This window comes from Puma concolor, chromosome E1 (genome assembly GCF_028749965.1).
Source record: "Puma concolor isolate L17-30 chromosome E1, mPumCon1.1.hap2, whole genome shotgun sequence".
Lineage (NCBI taxonomy): Eukaryota > Metazoa > Chordata > Mammalia > Carnivora > Felidae > Puma > Puma concolor.
Window position 1 is genome coordinate 36,422,471 of NC_141680.1, and position 19,454 is coordinate 36,441,924.

At 46.3% G+C, this 19,454-nt stretch overlaps 1 protein-coding gene across 2 annotated transcripts; it reads left to right on the plus strand.

The window, feature by feature from the left end:
* The first annotated feature begins 870 nt into the window (after positions 1-870).
* On the plus strand, positions 871-6,324 carry TOB1 (transducer of ERBB2, 1). Of its 2 annotated transcripts, none has more exons than XM_025915736.2 (2): positions 871-1,021; positions 4,372-6,324. In XM_025915736.2, exon 2 carries the CDS (start codon positions 4,521-4,523, stop codon positions 5,556-5,558), a length of 1,038 nt encoding a protein of 345 aa, XP_025771521.1. In that variant the 5' UTR covers positions 871-1,021; positions 4,372-4,520; the 3' UTR covers positions 5,559-6,324. The 2 variants fall into 2 exon arrangements, with proteins under 2 accessions (XP_025771521.1, XP_025771512.1); XM_025915727.2 differs by lacking the exon at positions 871-1,021 and adding an exon at positions 2,171-2,454.
* Positions 6,325-19,454: the final 13,130 nt, after the last annotated feature.

The window sequence follows — 19,454 nt, forward strand, 5'->3', positions numbered from 1 at the left end:
CGGGGTGCCGGAGTGGCTCAGTGGGTTGGGCGGCTGATTTCGGCTCAGGTCATGATCTCACACTCTGTGATCAGGTCATGATCTCACACTCCGTGAGTTCAAGCCCCGTGTCGGGCTTTGTGCTGACAGCTCAGAGCCTGGAGCTTGGTTGGAGTTCTGTGTCTCCCTCTCTCTCTCTCTCTCTCTCTCTCTCTCTCTCTCTGCACCTCCTCCACTCGCACTCTGTCTCTCTCTCTCAAAAATAAACATTAAAAAAAAATTTTAATGCTTCCAAGAAATAAAATAAAATGCTTCCATACTTTCACAATCAAATCCCACTTTTCCTTGTTACAAAAAATCCAAAGACTGAAAAATCACTCATTGAGTAAAATTTCTATGTTCTTAAAACAGACTGCAGGAGTTTTAGGAATCTGTACAATAAACATTAAATCGGCCACTGACCACTCCCACCCTCAAACCATTCTACAAACCAATCTTCCTCCCACTGCCAGTCCCCACAATGGCGACTTTAGAAATTTCCGAAATATCCTCTACCAGTTCGGTTCCTTCTAAAGGGGACCAGGGATGGAGGCACGAGGGCACGGGAGTCAGAGTGGAGAAAAAGGCTACATGCCTAAAGCGTAAAGTCTCTAGGCCTAACACCTAAAGCGGATGTGTGCGGGCACAGCACAACCGGTCTACACAGCCGGCTCCGCGGACACCCCACTCCTCGGGGAGTTGCGCTTTAACTTCCTTATAGCAGGTTGAGAGTTCAGGCCCCACAGTTTTAAGAGGAAGGCGGAGCCCCAGCTGGTGTTTTTCCAGGAAGCACTTCTTGAGCTCAGAGGAAAGCGGGGAGAGAAGGCCAAGCGCCGGGCGTTTCATTCATTGCTCCTCTTTCTCCCCCTCCCTACCATCCCTCCGCCTAGACTTTCTCTCCTCTTTTCCCAGTGCGAGCTTGACGTCTGTCTCCTGGATACCAGACAGCCAATCGCCTAGTTGCTAAGGGAGAAGTGCGGCCAATCAGGCGTCGTTGCTACCTGTGAGTAATATTTTTAGCCGAGAGGGACGCTCGGTTCCACTCCCACTGTAACTTCGTGTATTTCTCTGCTGCAGGTTGTGAAAAGGGCGCTTACCCGCCTCCCTGGAGTCCCTCTCTTTCCCCGCTCCCTGTTTACCCGCTCACATTTCAACCGAAGATTATCTTAAACGTGCATTACAGGAAGGCACCGTGTTTATTGTGTGTATTTATGTTAAAATACATTTGAATACACGCATGCATATATATACTTGGATACGTACGCAGTTTGGCACGGAGGCCTGGGTTGGGACCTTTGGGATAAAATGTGATTCTTCTTACAGTCTCAAGCCACCCCACGTCCGAGTTGCTGCCAGATCGCATGGGGAGGTCTGAAGTGAGATGCAGAGGCAGTTAAACTGTCACCTGGGAGGGAGGTGTGGCCAGGTGGTCTCTCTTCCCCACCCCCAGCCTGGCACGGCAGCTTTGGGTTCTGCTGTTGCCACTCTCTGGGTGGCAGTTGGCCTAGGCCCCTGAGGTGATTAATATTCAATTAATCGGGTGCACGAGTCCCTGTCACAGTTCGCCCTTTCTCTAGGCTCTCCTGGGTGCACTGGAGGCCGATTTGGTAGCTCGTTCACGAGTGGGATTTTCCTGGGCCACAGTCCCACTCGGGTAGTGCATTTTTGTAAACTGTCCCCTCCTTCTCGAGGCTCTCCTCCCGTTCTTCCCCGCCGCCCCGCCACCTGCCTCGCTCCCCTCCCCCCTCTTCTCTCCGGTGCTCTCCGCCCAGATTTAGCGTCAGCCGCCCCACCCACTCCCGTCGCCCTCACTGGCACGTCTGCCCCCCAATCCCGTTCCCAGCTTTCTCTTAATCCCACCCACAGTGGCTCCAGAACGTCGGCTCATTGGCCATCGTGGAGCCCGAGGGGTGTGGCCTTGTCCACTCGGCCCTCCGCCGCCCGTCAGGACATGGGCAGGCGAGACTTGACCAATGGCATCGGGGGGCAGGGCAGGGGCGGAGCCGCTGCTGAGGGTCTGGGGTGCGGGGCCGCAGGGCGGGGAATGGTTACGCGGCCCGGAGCTGTGTGACGCGAGGCGGGCGCGCGCGCACCCCTACGGGAGGGGATGGGGGCAGGGAGGAGACTATAAAACGAGAGGCGGGGCGCGCGCCGCGGCAGAAGGAGCGAAGCTCTGGCCCGGCGCGGAGTGGGCGCACTACGGGGACGCTGGGCCGGGCACCGGGCTGTGTGGAAAAGCGAGCGCGCTCGCCTGACCCGTCCCCGCCACCCCGAGCCACAAGGGTCGAGTTCCTGAGACCCGCGCCGAAGCCCCCGTCCTCCGCCCGGCGGCGCCGTCTTGCATTCAGCCAACTGGCCGCTGCCGACCCTCCCGAGCCCCCGCCCTGCCGCCCCTTCTCCCCCGCCCAGCGGCCGGGTCTGTGGTGGAAGCAGCCAGTAAGTATCGAAGGGCGGCGGGCGGGGTCCGGAGGCGGAGGGGCTGCAGCGGCGTCGAGCCCCGGGCCCTCGGGGACGGCGGCGTCGCGGCCCGGGCGCGGAGGGGAGCGGCTCCGAGGGGCCCCAGCGCGCCCGGGGCCCGGAGGCGGGGCCGGCCGGCGCGTCGGTCTCGGCTCGGGCCGGGAGGGTGAGCAGGGAAGGGCTGCCCGGGCCGAGCTGACGGGAATCGGGGGTTGGGGCGCCCGGAGGAGCGGCGAGCTCGAGGGGGACGCTGGGGTCCGCGGGGCCGGTGGCCGCCGGGACTGAAAATGGTGCGGGGGAGCCGGTGCTCCCGGGCTCTGGCCGGGTCCCAGGAGCCTCGGGCGGGGGGCGGGGGGCGGGAGCGGCGGGTCAGGTTACGGCGGGGGGAGGGGAGCGGCTGACCCGGAGCGGCCGGCGCCCCGACCTGCCGGGTGCCCGGCCCCGAGTGGTTGCTTTGCCATTTCTCGTGGCCTTCCTCCTCCTCCTTTTCGGAGGAGACTTGTACTCTCCTCCTCCTCCTCTCTTCCTCCTCCTCCTCTCTTCCTCCTCCTCCTCCTCCTCCTCTCTTCCTCCTCCTCCTCCTCCTCCTACTCCTCCACCTCCTCCTCTTGCTGCTGCTGCTTGCTGCTGCTCCAGCGCTTGGGCTCCGAGGGCTGTGAGCTGAAATCTAATGAGACCCAACTGGCTGTTTATGTAATTCTTCACACTCCTGTCTTAAGGCGTTGCTTTAAAACTACCTTCCGCGGAGCCTGAATTTCGCTCGGCTGCACCTTCAAGCAATTTGGCTTAATCAGCTGCCTTCGCCGGCACTCCGGCTTTGGGCTTGCAGAGTGTAGTTTGTGGGCCGCCGGGGATCCTTTCCCTTTGTCATCACGAATATGGAACATGGAACAGATGGATTAATACCAACTTGAGTTTTAAATGCCCTTTTAAATCAGCCTCAGTGTACGAATAGATTCCTTTTGCAAATATCTTCTGTTTGCCCTTGATCTTTTCTTCTCCCCACCCAGTGCTGATCCAGCAAACGTTTAAAGGTCGACCTTATCGTACCAGCCTCCCCGGCTGTTCTCTTATCGTGAAGGAGGGAGGTGGTTTTGAAAATCAGAATAAAACTCAGAAGCCCTCCCCTTTAAAGAGAATAATCAATGGAGTGTTGAAATTAATTATTGCTTTTGTTGCACTTGCTGCTAAAGAGAAATTTTCAGACTTAGAAAAATATACATTGAAAAGAAAAGGCACAGAGAACCTCGATTATTACAGTGTATGCCCTTAGTATTCAAGAGGGCAGCTATATGGGATAATTTGTTTCATAATTATCGTTCACAAGGTTGGCAATTCATTTAGTATTTAGTATTTTTAATTTTAGCATCATGTACTTTGGAAATCAAAATAATTTCCCTAACTCCTCAAATGTCTAAATGTTTAACGATACAGCAGATTGAAGCAGCATAAATCCAGAATGAATTGAAATATAAAATTCACTTCTAAATTGGTGAATAGGAATATGATCACTTTCTAAAACTGGTATATATGTGTGTGGAGGTGGGTGGACGGGTGTCTGGAGTAGAGTTTCCAAATAATAATCTTGTGAGAATTGAGGGAAGAAATACGCTACATGCGCTAGAGAGATACTGTTTTCAGGAAAAGAAAAAAAAGTAATAGGGTTGAAAATTTTGTTTTAAGTGTAAATCCTAAGTTTTCCCATGAGATTTTGAACTTCAATAAACAATTTTCTATTATACGTTCCTTTATTTTGTGCTATTTATATTTTTCTGACTTGCTAGCCTATTAAACTTTTCCTAAAGTAACGTTACTCTGGGGGTAGAAGAGGTTGTGGGACTGAGATTTATCTTATTTGGACATGTTTGTTTTTGTTTTGTTTTGTTTTTCTTTAAGGAGCAAGACCACTCAAGGTGAAGGATAACCTACAGAATACCAGCACTCTGAATGAGAATTTGTTTCTCTGCCACAAACTGAACACTTGTGTGTGTGTGTGTGTGTAGGGGGGAGTTGAAACACAGAGCTCACTTTGTGGCATAGCAGCTATGCAGCTTGAAATCCAAGTAGCACTAAATTTTATTATCTCATATTTGTACAATAAGCTTCCCAGGAGACGTGTCAACATTTTTGGCGAAGAGCTTGAAAGACTTCTTAAGAAGAAATACGAAGGGCACTGGTATCCTGAAAAGCCATACAAAGGATCAGGGTTTAGATGTATACACATAGGGGAGAAAGTGGACCCAGTGATTGAACAAGCATCCAAAGAGAGTGGCTTGGACATTGATGATGTTCGTGGCAATCTGCCACAGGATCTTAGTGTTTGGATCGACCCGTTTGAGGTTTCCTACCAAATTGGTGAAAAGGGACCAGTGAAGGTGCTTTATGTGGATGATAATAATGAAAATGGATGTGAGTTGGATAAGGAGATCAAAAACAGCTTTAACCCAGAGGCCCAGGTTTTTATGCCCATCAGTGACCCAGCCTCATCAGTGTCCAGCTCTCCGTCGCCTCCCTTTGGTCACTCTGCTGCTGTAAGCCCTACCTTCATGCCCCGGTCCACTCAGCCTTTAACCTTCACCACTGCCACTTTTGCTGCCACCAAGTTCGGCTCTACCAAAATGAAGAACAGCGGCCGCAGCAACAAGGTTGCACGTACTTCTCCTATCAACCTCGGCTTAAATGTGAACGACCTCTTGAAGCAGAAAGCCGTCTCTTCCTCAATGCACTCTCTGTACGGGCTTGGCCTGGGTAGCCAACAGCAGCCGCAGCAACAACAGCAGCCATCCCAGCCACCGCCGCCCCCACCGCCGCCGCAGCAGCAGCAACAGCAGAAAGCCTCTGCTCTCTCTCCTAATGCCAAGGAATTTATTTTTCCTAACATGCAGGGTCAAGGTAGTAGTACCAATGGAATGTTCCCAGGTGACAGCCCCCTTAACCTCAGTCCTCTCCAGTACAGTAATGCCTTTGATGTGTTTGCGGCCTATGGAGGCCTCAACGAGAAGTCTTTTGTCGACGGCTTGAATTTTAGCCTAAATAACATGCAGTATTCTAACCAGCAATTCCAGCCTGTCATGGCTAACTAGAAAAAGAAAAAAATGTATCTTATGAGTTGAAATGCACGGGCCCAAGGGGGATTTTTTTTTTTCACCTCCTTGAGATTTTTTTTTTTTTTTTTTTTTAAAGCTTATAGTAAGGATACATTCAGGCTTGGTTACAAAAATAAAACATGCATCATTTTTCATTTGCCAACCAAGCACAAAGTTATTTTATACTGACTGTATATTTTAAAGTATACTCTCAGATATGGCCTCTTACAGTATTTAAGATATAGCAAGGACATGGCTGATTTTTTTTTTATAAAAAATTGGCACTAATAAGTGGGTTTATTGGTCTTTTCTAATTGTATAATTTAATTTAGTACAAAGTTTGTAAAATATCAGAGGATATATATATTGTTTCTACGACATGGTATTGCATTTATATCTTTTTACTACAGTGATCTGTGACAGCAGCAGCTTCATGTTGTATTTTTTTTACTGAAATTGTAAAATATCCATCTTAAAGACATCAACTATTCTAAAAATTGTGTACAGGATATTCCTTTAGTGGTGGAATTAAAATGTACGAATATTTGCTTTTTCAAAAAAAATGTATTTTCTGTTAAAGGTTTAAAGATTTTTGCTATATATTATGGAAGAAATGTAATCGTAAATATTAATTTTGTACCTATATTGTGCAATACTTGAAAAAAACGGTATAAAAGTATTTTGAGTCAGTGTCTTACATGTTAAGAGGGACTGAAATAGTTTATATTAAGTTTGTATTAAAATTCTTTAAAATTAAAAAGCACTTCTTGTGGTCTTTATTTTGAAGCTGTTGCCTGGCCAGTGCTTGGGATGATTTTATTCATTCATTCATTCATTCATTTGCAGCTTTCTTCAGCCCACACCTGTCTCCCTGTGATAGGGATGGTTATGCTACGGCTAGCCAACCCTATTTTACAGCAAGTTTTAAAGTGTGTCTGCTGACATGTAAGAGAGTCACATGATAAAATGAAATTCACTGGTAACCTGAGAGGGTTTATTTGAAATGTATAGAGGGAGGCCATTGGATCGGTTTTCTGTTTCTGCATGGGAGATGAATAACTCAGAAACCTTGCTTGGACAAAACAGCTGACCTAACTAAGAAGATTAGGTGTGTTTACTAATTCTCACACTTAAAGTTCAGTCATATTTAGCTGGAGAATATATGATCAAAATCTGAAGATTGGACAGGTTGCTCAATGTTAGTATTCCATGTGCATTTTCCCAGAAAGTTTACCTTTTTTTTTTTTTTTTTTTTCAATACACTTGGATAGCCAATCTGCTGCTTTGGAAGTAGAGGGGAGGTTCAAAGATTACTCACCTATAATACATCAAATTGTAGTGGCTTGGGAAGGGGGTTCTTAAAAAGTGAGGAGTCAGAAGAGAAAGACGCTATTTTTGAAGTAAAATAAGTCATTTCACTGTTTAAATGTCCATTGATAGTGTGTTGACATCGTATCGGTGAAAAATTTGCCTTGAATTGGAGGAAAACTTTGTACATATAGTAGGAACCAACACTGTCTGGGTTCCTGGTGAAATAAATTTGGTCTTAAATGAGTTTTTTTGGACACCAATGTACAAAAAGCCTTTTGTCTGTTACCCATGCAGTTTAGAGCAATAAAAAGTTTTAAAAACACAAGCACTAGGCATAACCGAGCCGAGCTGTCTGCTCCATGGTGAGGCCTTTGTCCTTGAGTGGACAGAATGAGGCTATGAAGAGGTACTGGGATAGTGAGTGGAACCGGGAGATCCGGTCTGCCAGCACCATCAATTATGTGCTTTTGTGATCCCCAACTTTGAATAGCTATAAGAACACTCACTAATGGTTTTAAGTTCTAGTATCTGCTAGAGACTTGGGTGAGGTTCTAGGCTTACCAGAAAAAATGTTTTACGAATCTTTTTTTTTTTTTTTTTTACAAAGAAAGACTCCAGTTTTTTATTTATTTTTTTTTAATTTTTTTTTTCAACGTTTATTTATTTTTGGGACAGAGAGAGACAGAGCATGAACGGGGGAGGGGCAGAGAGAGAGGGAGACACAGAATCGGAAACAGGCTCCAGGCTCTGAGCCATCAGCCCAGAGCCCGACGAGGGGCTCGAACTCACAGAGCGCGAGATCGTGACCTGGCTGAAGTCGGACGCTTAACCGACTGCGCCACCCAGGCGCCCCAAAGAAAGACTCCAGTTTTAACATACTTCTTCTGACCATCAGAAGGCAGCGGGACAGTAGATATACATAGAATTTGTAACAATCTGGGACACTAATACATACAATCAGATTCTAAGTAATTGAGCTTAATGTAAATATGAATATCTCCCACATCTTATGGATGTGTGTATTGCCAAAAGATCCTAGAGAAATTTCATATTGATCCATATGTCAGTCTTGATTGGCTTCAGAAAAATCAGTTCAATTTGAACTTGGTGTCCTTGAAGGCTTTTTTTTTTTTTTTTTAAAGAATGAACAGAGGCACTGTTTTCCTGCCCTTTTTGCTCATTAGGAATGGAAGTATGTTTTAAATTTTTATTTTAATTCCAGTTAACATACAGTACAATACTACTTTCAGGTATACGATATGGTGATTCAACACTTCCATACGTCACCTAGTGCTCATCACAACAAACGCACTCCTTAGTCCCCATCACCTGTTTCACCCATCCTCCCACCCACCTCCCCCCTGGTAACCATCAGTTTGCTCTCTGTGGTTAAGAGTCTGGTTCTTAGTTTGTCTCTTTTTTCCCCCTTATTTGTTTTGCTTATTAAATTCTACATACGAATAGAATCTTTGTCTTTCTCTGACTTCTTTCCCCTAGCATTATACTCTCTGTCTCCATCCATGTCGTTGCAAGTGGCAAGGTTTCATTTTTAGGGCTGGATAATATTTGTGTGTATATATATGTAGACATATACCACATCTTTATCCATTTATCAACCAATGAACACTTGAGCTGTTTCCATAATTTGACTGTTATAAACATCAGGGTGCAGGTATCTGTCCCTTTGACTTAGTATTTTTGATTCTTTGGATAAATACCTAGTAATGCAATTGCTGGGTCATAGGGTAGTTCTATTTTTAACTTTTTGAGGCACCTCCATACTGTTTTCCAGAGTGGCTGCACCAGTTTGCATTCCCACCAAGAGTGTGTGAAGGGTTCCTCTTTCTCCACATCCTTGCCAACACTTGTTTCTTGTGGTTTTGATGTTAGCCATGGAATGGAAATTTTTCTTTTTAAGATTTTATTGTTAAGTAATTTCTACACCCAACATGGGGCTCAAATTCAACCCCGAGATCAGGAGTCACGTGCTCCACTAACTGAGCCAGACGGGCATCCTCAGGAATGGAAATTTTTCAAAAGGCACTTTTGTCAGGGGAACTGAGTGGCTCAATTGGTTGAGTGTCTGACTTTGGCTCAGGTCATGATCTCAGTTGGTGAGTTTAAGCCCCACTCTCTGCTATCAGCATGGAGCCCACTTCGGATTCTCTGTCCACCTCTCTCTCTGCACATCCGCTGCTTGCGTTCTCTCTCTCTCTCAAAAGTAAATTTTTTTTTTTTTTTAAAAAGGTACTTTTGTCTAGCATACCTTATAAAGCCTTAGAAAAGCTTACTTAACATCTTGGTCCCAAATCTTTTTCTCCCCATTCTGCTGTCACACTCTTGACCCTTTGTGGGAAATGTTTTAGTTGACGATTTGATGAGTTAATTTCTTTTTTAAGATTTTATTTTTAGGGGCGCCTGGGTGGCTCAGTCGGTTGAGCGTCCGACTTCGGCTCAGGTCATGATCTTGCGGTCCGTGAGTTCGAGCCCCGCGTCGGTCTCTGGGCTGATGGCTCAGAGCCTGGAGCCTGCTTCCATTCTGTGTCTCCCCCTCTCTCTTCCCCTCCCCCGTTCATGCTCTGTCTCTCTCTGTCTCAAAAATAAATAAAACTTAAAAAAAAATTTTTTTTAAAAGATTTTATTTTTAATCTCTATACCCAGAGCGTGGGACTTGAACTTACAAACCCTGAGATCAAGAGTCTCAGGATCTACCACTAAGCCAGCCAGGCACTTCTGATGAGTTAATTATCTTAATAGGTCTTTCTCATTGTTTTTACTTCTATAACTATGGATACTGTCGGTATAGCAGCCTCTGAATGGCCCATTCTTGGTGTCCAAAATACTGTCTTACAGATTGCATAGCTCATTGATGATTGAATAAGATGATACCAAAAAGTAGCTCTTTGGGTTTAGAATATTCCTTACTGACTGTCTTTTCTAAAATCAGGTGTATTGTTAAATCTCCTTTGAATAGCTTTAAGCCTGTATTAGATGGCAAATGTAGACCTTCAGTCAAAATGCCTCCTTAAAAAAAACAAAACAACAACAAAAACGCCTCCTTAAAGAATAATGACAATCTTTATTTACTGTGGTTAACTTCTTAGCTTTTGAAGGTGAAACTAAAGGTGCCCTAAGTGTAAAATGTTCCAATGTGTGTTTGTGTTAATTTCATTCTCATATAGCTGTCTTATGTACAGGCATTTTAATTGAGAGATTCGCACAAATGTTTAGGAGGTAGGTTATTTTATTTATTTTTTTTCAACGTTTTTTATTTATTTTTGGGACAGAGAGAAACAGAGCATGAACGGGGGAGGGGCAGAGAGAGAGGGAGACACAGCATCGGAAACAGGCTCCAGGCTCCGAGCCATCAGCCCAGAGCCTGACGCGGGGCTCAAACTCACGGACCGCGAGATCGTGACCTGGCTAAAGTCGGACGCTTAACCGACTGCGCCACCCAGGCACCCCTTGGAGGTAGGTTATTTTAAAACAAGTCACTGTGGGGGGGGGGGGTGCCTGGGTGGCTCAGTCAGTTGAGTGCCCGACTCTTGCTCTCTGCTCAGGTCAGATCTCACTGTTCATGAGATCAAGTCCCACTTTGGGCTCACCCTGACAGCACGGACCCTGCTTGGGATTGGGATTCTCTCTCTCTCTCTGTACCCCTCCCCCCATCTCCAAGAAATAAACTTAAAAAAATAGGGGTGTCTCAGTCGATGAAGCATCCAACTCTTGACTTTGGCTCAGGTCGTGATCTCTCAGTTTGTGAGTTCGAGCCCTGCGTCCTTAGGCTCTGTGCTGGCAGCACAGAACCTGCTTGGGATTCTCTCTCTCCCTCTCTCTCTGCATGTGTGCGCTCTCTCTCTAAATAAACTTAAAAAAAAAAAGTCACTGTAACATACAGAAAAAAGTATCTCTAGTTGGACATAGTCAAGCTAATGAGGTAAAATGCTGGTTGGAGATCTCCCATACCCTTTCCCTACACAGAAAATAGCATAGGTATGGTAGGGTACAAATGCACCTTTGCTTGACTACAATGCATGCTGTTATCAGAAGGATAATAACGCTAGGGCAAGATCAGGTAAGAGGAAAACAGCCTCATTAGAAGACAAGTATGTAAAATCGCCATTGCTGAATAAAACTGTTGATAGTGTTCACTATGCCAATCAGTTGATGCTTAATCGATTTGGCCCGGGAGGCCACTTAAGATCCAAGGTCTTCAGTTTTTTGGTGTGTTATCGTAGGAAGACACTTTCTTCATGGTTAACGAACCTTGGATCAGTATCTGTGCATATACCTGGAACATCAGTACAACACTTCTGTTAAAGCCATTTAAAAAAACCTTTTAAATCATTTGAGTAACAAATGCTCATAGAGCACTGACTACATGCCATGCACAGTTCTGACGCAGTTCACAGAAGCGGGGCTGAGACCATTCAACTCGCCCACGATTGTGGGGCCAATAAGTGGCAGGCTTGGAATTCAAACTCCGTGAAGTTCCAGAATTTAGGCTCTTCAACTTGATGCTTTGTTCCCTGGGATTAGTTGTTCTTAAGACCTGACGTTAGGGGAATAAGACTATTTTTGATGTATTAGCCACATGGCTGGTAGAATCCCTACAAGGGCGTTAATGAGAAGAGTCTAATGGAAGGTTCTTGACCATGCTCAGGAGTCTTGATGATGTATTGGGGGAGATACACATGATATTTCCGGTGGCCATAAACTATGATTACAGGCCTTCTGGAAATGTTTTTAGAAGTCATTAAGTCAGTGCTTTTGTTGATCTTCTTAATTCAATAATGTAAGTTGCTTCTCTCATTTTAGAGCCACTGGATGATACTCTCAGACTAAGACAGTAGACTTAGTGGCCCCATTACTTCTAAGTAGAATTATAATTGTTGACCTCCTGCAGCTCTTTTCTCACACATTCCTCACCTTGCTCTTGTCTTCAACAATGTGTTTCTAGGACCTGTGATTTTCTTCTAAATCACTTGGACATCCGTATGTCTTCTGTATGTATAGACTGTATGACTTCTGTATGTATAGATGTTGTGGTAAATGGTCTTTTTGCCCTTAATTTTAAAACACTAAGGAAACTCTGTATGTATAGACCGTATGACTTCTGTATGTATAGATGTTGTGGTAAATGGTCTTTTTGCCCTTAATTTTAAAACACTAAGGAAACCAAATGACCTCTTATTCCAAACTGGTTCTGAAAGCCTCCCTTGAAAAAAAATCAAAATACACTTAGGTTTATAAAATTACATTTTAGGGATGGGGGCCACTCCCTGGCTCCTAACACAACGCACTAGGTTCGTGGGGAACCTAGTGCTAAACCATTGTTAGATGACCGGCTTCTGAGTTAGGGTTTCGGACACAGCAGAGCAGCTCCCTCAATGCGATCTATTGAAAGTCAGCCCTCGACACAAGCATTTGTAAAAAGTTGCACTTTAAAAGCATAAGCTGTTATGGATGAACTTGCATTCCCATTAGTGTTGTTATGAGTTTGGAACATGTTTAAACTGCACAATAAACAGAAAAACCCATTAAAAAATTTTTTAATGTTTATTTTTGAGAGAGAGAGGCAGAGCATGAGTGGGGGAGGGGTAGAGAGAGGGAGACCCAGAATCCAAAGCAGGCTCCAGGCTCTGAGTTGCCAGCACAGAGCCCGACGTGGGGCTCGAACTCACGAACTGTGAGATCATGACCTGAGCTGAATTTGGACACTCAACCGACTGAGCCACCCAGGAGCCCCAGAAAAACCTGTTTTTAAAATGGCTGAAAAGAATTTCAGTAGTTTCTATGTGGACTAAATTTCGTTAGGCTGAGTGCCAATTTTTAGGATTTAGGGTTAGAATTCGATGGACTAAGGATTGCTGAACCCCTGGCTGGGCTCTTGGAGGTTTAGCCTGGGCTAAAAGTCGTGTTATTAGTGGAATGTGAAGTAGTAAACCTCTACTAAATATTTCTCAATATTTGAGGTTCAAGATTTATATTTTAGAAGACTTGCTTTATACATAGTCCGCAAGTGGAGCTTTGAGATCATCTCACAATCGGGCAAACCCTAGAAGAAAACATTTAATCAGGCGGCAGCTCATGCCTGGGGGCTATGGAGTCTGATTCCTTCCTTAAGCATATTAAGTTATTTGACTCAGATGGCTCAGTTTCTTCATCTGCAGAATGGGTGCGATGATATCAATATACTTCCTCAGGCAGTTCCTGAGGTGCTAATCCCCTCGCTATGAAACGTTGTCCGTGAGGTAATGGAACATGTGTTCTTCGGGGTTTACAGTATTTAGAAGGCACAAAGTCCTGACTTTCACCCTCCGTTTGTTGACCTCTGACATCAGAAATGTAAATGCAAACCATAACCATCTTTGTTATACCAACATTTTGTTGTCCCATCTGTAATTTGCATCCACCGAGAATTCAATAAAAATCCTACAGTAATATCCTAACAGCGACTCGATTCATGTTTTGGTGATTAAATACCCCCGAGCGTGTGTCTCTAGTTTTGAGGCGCGGGTAGGGAAACCCATGTTTCAGCATTGTTTTTCATTCAATCAGCAAGTTGGTTTAAACCCAGAATACAAGTGGACGTTTCTTTTGGGAGCAGCCAAGCGGTCCGTGCTGGTGTGAAAAGTCCTGAAACGCTTGTTCCTATTTAAACAACACCGGCTTGAGAGTAGGAGTAGTTAAATGTGGTTCTGGCGGCAGATACGTCCTACGGATAACGGTGCTGGCTTGATTTTAGTGCAGGTAGAAGCGAAGAGGAGGTTTGCTTTCCAGAAGGGAAAAACATGGAGGACTTGGAAGGAAAAACACATTCCTCCTGGCATTACGAGTACTTTACTTCACTGATAAAATATGACCAGTGTGCAGAACAGAGAACAGGTGTAAAATATTTTTAGACAAACCTTGGCATATAGTGTAGGTCGCATCCCTTCTGTCTATACACTCGAGTCTTTCGAGAATAATTGTGGAAAGACCACATTTACGGAATGAGCTAGGCATTGCTTTTGTGGTTTTTAGGTCCTGGAGGTTCAAGTCGAACATAAACTTCCTTGCCAGCCGTCAGGTTGCAGCTATTTTTAAGCCCTGGGTCTCCGCATGCCCTCCTAGAGCTGTTGAGTCTCCTCTTGCTTCCTGAGCACTGTTGGGAGAGCTGGGAGAATCTGGGGCCATCGCCTCTTTGGGCGCACAGAGAAAGAGATGTGGCAAGCATGGACGTGGCCTCAGTCTAGCTTAGTTTGTAGCAAATGGGTATACGTGGATGACTTCTGGACACTGACGGAAGGGAACACTGGATACTCCTGTCAGTATAGGTCACGAAATGGAATCACATTGTCCATTGTAGCCCCGATGCCCTGCGATGCAGGCTCATGCCTCTGTTTCTACCTGCAGGCACCCCTTTCAGACTGCTTTTCCTTGCCACCCCTCCACCGCCCACCAATTCACTGCTAGCAAGGACGAAGTTTGGATTTCGATCTGTTTTGTAATGAGTGTGCCTGTTCTTCTTCTTTTTTTTATGTTTATTTATTTTTGAGAGAGAGAGGAGGGGGGAGGGGCAGAGGGAGAGGGAGACATAGAATCCAAAGCAGGCTCCAGGCTCTGAGCTGTCAGCACAGAGCCTGACGCAGGGCTCGAACTCACAAACCGCGAAATCATGATTTGCGCCAAAGTTGGACGCTTAACCGGCTAAGCCATCCAGGCGCCCCATCTTTTTTCACTCAGATTATCGAGATCTGCCTACTGACCCCAGAGCTCTTTTCCCAAAAAGAACACTCTTTGTTTTGTAAACTACCTGTCAAGGTAAAGTTCGGTAGAGTCCTGGGGACAGACTTTCTGCTAACTCCTTTCTATTTCTAGGAAACATGATGGGATTTCCAAACCACTTCAATCCAGTGCTTAAGACAGCTGTGGTCCCTGGGCGGCCTTTCTAGAAACTAAGGTGTCACCTGAGGCCCTTTAACTGAGGACTTTAAGAACCACCCAGTTTTCAGAAGCTCACCTAGGGAATGTCATCTTCCTGAAACCTACAACAGATTGGAAGATACAAAGGAAACTTCATCTATCTATCTATCTATCTATCTATTTATTTATTTAGTACTTTAGGAAGAGATGTTTTTTGGGAAGGAGACTTATTATCTGAGCCACAACTGTTCAAAGAACTTTTCAGATTCTGCGTAAAAGGAATAGAGAGATGGAGGTAAGACCTTACCTCCCCAGGAGCCTCTGCCAGAGGGGAAGGGTCTGGCAGCCGGTAGGAAGGTGGCTAGGGTGTATCTCCTCTGTCTGCCCTTCCTGCAGGATCTGGGAAAGGTGAGAGAACAGTGAAAGAGGACGCCTCTGGACACACAGGCTTGGGACTTGTCCTGGAGATCAGTTCCCCTTAGTGGAGGCTTTGCAGAATTTCGGGGACCCAAGACGACAACACCTGGCGCGGGCACATCACACTTTCCTGATGGCTATTGTGTTCTTCCAGACTTTGAGGGAGGGTAGGTAGCTGTGCCTGTACCTTGCATGCTGCTTATTTGGTGATGATGATTTGGGCATTATTTGGACTCTTAGAGAGTCCAGAGGGAATGACCAAAGTCAGAATCTCAGTAATAATAGCCAACACTTTATCAGATTTACTACATGCTAGATATTGTCCTAAGCACTTGTACTTTAAAAAAAAAAAAGAATTTATTAATTTTGAGAGAGAGAGCATGCATAGGGAGGGGTAGAGAGAAAGGGAGAGAGAACCCCAAGCAGGCTCAACGCAGTTACAGCACAGAGCCCATCACGGGGCTCGAACTCACCAACCGTGAGATGGCGACCTGAGCCGAAATCACGAGTCAGATGCTTAACTGACTGAGTCACCCGGGTGCCCCCAAGCACTTGTACATTTTAACTCACCTAACTTTCATAAGGACCCTCTGAAGTTTGTGCTATTGCCCTCATTTGTAGATAAAGAAACGGAAGCAGGAAGCTTGTGACAGTTATGGCCAGTAGAGCCAGGATTGGATTTGAACTGTGGGATTCTGTTTGCAAGGTCTGTGATCCTTCCCCACTACACTAGTCTGCTCCTTTGGTTGGCCTCAATAGGAGGGCTTTATGAAAGAACCATACTTGATTATTTAGGGGACATGATCTAAAATGCACTTTGTGACAAGACCCCCTGAGTACCCAGCATGGTCCTGCAAGAGGTGGTTTCCTCGGCAACCCAACCTCATTTGAATATCAGCCTTTGCCCGGCACAGCAAGGAAAGGGAAATCAGCAAAAACACGGTGGAGCAGGCTGTGAGAGTTGAAGGTCACGTGCTCATTGTATTTATCCACATCACTACTACTGTCTGGGTACTCAGATTCTTTGAGAGGTAATGCGAGGTGCTGCACATCCCTGAAGTCTTCAGTCCCAGGCTTTTCTAGTACTTACATAGCCAAAGAGTGAGGTTGACTCAGGAGCCTCCCTGGGGTCCAAGTCCACTCAGGTCCCTAAATTGTCTCAGACAAAGGGAGATGTCATTTCAAACAACACCTGTTTCATCCACTCAATATATTTATTGAGCATCTATTGGCGTAGGAACTGGTGATGATACATATAAACATTTAGGACCTTTCAAGAGGCTTACATTCTAACAAAAGATAACACCCATGCCCAAATAATCATACACAGGAGAATGTGGAAATATGTACAGAAAAAGGAGAGGCGTGTCCATCAGAGGGATTCTAGATTGCAAGGGGAGTTATGAAGTGATAAAGAATGGGTCATCCGGGGAAGCATGGGCTCCCTCCAAGTCCCAGCCCTGGTGGAGGGAAAACCTGGTTCTGGTCCTTTCCTCCATCTGATGTGTCCACAGCGGGAAGAATGTGTGCTAAGCCTTGGGGTTCACAAAGGCAGAGGGCATCCAAACTGGAAGCTCGGCTGGCAGCCCATCCCTCCCAGGAGAAGCTGTCTTTGACTTTGGATATTTTAAGTGTTTTCCTTTTCCAAGTTTGTATGTATGTATGTATGTATTTAGAGTGCTCACGAATGGGGGAGGGGCAGGGATAGAGGGAGACAGAATTCCAAACAGGCTCCACACTGTCGGTTACGGAGCCCGATGCGGGGCTCGAACCCCCACACCGTGAGATGATGACCGGAGCTGGAATCAAGAGTCAGGCGCTCAGCCAACAGAGCCACCCAGGTGCCCCTCATTGTAACAAGTTTTGACCAGAAAGACACCGTGAAAGAGAGCTGGTTTAGAACTTTATTCATCAAACCCAGGCGTGGGATGGGGAGATCTGGTGAGGAGTCCAAGAGCGGAAGTAGGTTGCACACGGGGATGACTCTAATTCTTATCTTTACAAGATGCTTACCCTGGAAACCTCCTCAGGCTAGAAGCTCCCTCTAGGGGTCATCTCATTTGTTTTCTTACCTTTAGAGACAAAACTCTGTTTTTGTAAATATCAGGGCTCCCAGCGGGTAGCACCGGCTAGCACACCGAAGCGGTGTGGGTGGAATGGGTATGTTCACTGCACACACACCCCCAGGGCACGCCCACCTGCCGTCCTCTAACCCCATATTCTACCAACCAAAGGAACAAGTCTTTTCAGAGCTCAGCTGTTGCATTTTCCAGTTTGGCTTTTTGGATGCCTACAGTTATCTTCCAGGTTGAGCATAAATCAAAGAATGAGGCTTTGGAGGAAAAGCTTAATAAATATCTAAGCCAGAAATTAACAGCCCCAAGTAACTTTTCTCCTGGGTCACTCTCCCTAGTCAATGCCCTTCCCTAGGCTCCCCTAAGTTTCCTTTGTAGCTGAGCTACTCTGTCATCCTCTGAAAATACCGCCACAAGCTGGCCAAGCCCCTTCATGGGACCGGCGCCTGTTGAGAGAGCATCACTGCTCTGAAAGAAGCATGCATCTGGATTTAGAACAGGAAACCCCAGCGTCTCATCCATGCCTCAGCCCACCTTCCCCAGCAGGGTTGGAGCTCTAAGGCCGCACGGTTTTCCCTACGGGATCCTTGGTAACTGCTATAAGAGCTAAGTACGAATGTTCTAGGGGCCTCATTAAGCCTCCAAATAAAATTATTCCCAGTAACCCTGTACCAGAAAGAATATGGGCTTTGGAGTAGGACTTTGAACTGAATCCCAAACTCACCCTTGAACTCACCCTCTTAAAGCTACGCAGCCCCAGATTTCCTCTCTGAAAAGTCCCACTTGTTATGGTTCTTGTGAAGATTGTGTGAGATCTGTAGAGCATTAAGCATAGGGAACAACCTGAACTCTCTCCACTCTTCTGTGAGGTGGGGCTTGACCCCCCCCATCTTCCCTCACCCCAACTCTCTCTCTTCCTGTGGCTTAGCCTCGAGGGCTTGTGCTCAGCCTTCTTAGGGGAGGTCAGCTGGCCTCAAAACATGCATTTTCATGAGAATCCTAGGCAGTGAAACTTAATTTTGGATTCGTGAGGAGGGGAGAGGAAGCAAAAGCGAGAGCAGACCATATTTCACTCTTCCGTGGTGGAAGATGTTGTACATGTGGTTGAATGCACGGGCTCTGGAGTCTCCCAGACCGACCTAGGCTTGGTTCCTTGCCTGGCCAGGGGGCTGTGGGCAATCTATTCAATCTCTCTGACCCCCAACGTCATCGTCTCCGAAATCGTGGTAAGTTGGTTGTTCCCTGCCCTTCACAGGGTTGTGAAGATTCAAGGAGATACTGTATGAGCACATATTAGGTGCTGTTAGCTATTAGTCATGGTAAAGGGGCATCTGATTGCTAAAGGGCACCCACCTTCTGGGGTGGGGACGAGTCACCGTCTGTGCAAGTCTCACAAAAGCTGTGTTGCGCTCAACCATGAACACCAGCTTTCTCCTCTTATTAGGGTCATAAGGTGAAACCGTTGGTTACGATGATTGTTAAGGACCGTTCTGAATCTGAGTTATTTGGTCACACCAAGACTCCAGGGCTATTATCCCCTTTTATTCTGTTGGCCCCTGTGGTGCATTGAGATGTGGAATAGTGCTTGAAATAGGAAGTCAGTAAGAGCTCAGCTCCCTGCTCTGAGGTGTCGAGGCCAGGAACGAAGGCTGGAGAAACACTCTTAGAGCCTCCGTGACTGTCCCAGAGGTTCCCACCTCGACTACATTACTACGTTCTGTGTCTGCTTGCTGGTCCCCAACCGCACAACCTAGAGTGTCTCTCTCTCCCTCTCTCTCTCTCTCTCTCTGCCCCTCCCCCACTCACCCCCCCCCCCAAATAAATAAACTAAAAAAAAAAAAAAAAAAAAACCAATAAAGTGCCTGATCCGAGCTGTCATCAGTTAAGTGTCCCTTCCCTCTTTTGGGGGACTGCGCTTCTCTCTTGCTGAGGGTCCCTGCCAATGCCCCAGTCCCCCCTGTTTCCTGGCTGCCCACACAGAAAGGAGACAAAACAGCTCCCATCTTCAGACAGAACGGGGTGCGTCCTTCACACCAAGACCGCAAACGAATGATCAGGATGGGTACATCTTCACATCCTGTCAAGGCTCTGGCAACATTAAGACTTGAGAAGGGCAGGGAACAACCAAGCACACCCTCCCCCTCCCACCCCCCCCACCCCCCCCGCGACAGACGTGCTGGAA

Coding starts and splice junctions, on each gene's coding strand:
- TOB1 (XM_025915736.2), top strand. CDS start 4,521: ATGCAGCTTGAAATCCAAGTAGCACTAAATTTTATTATCTCATATTTG.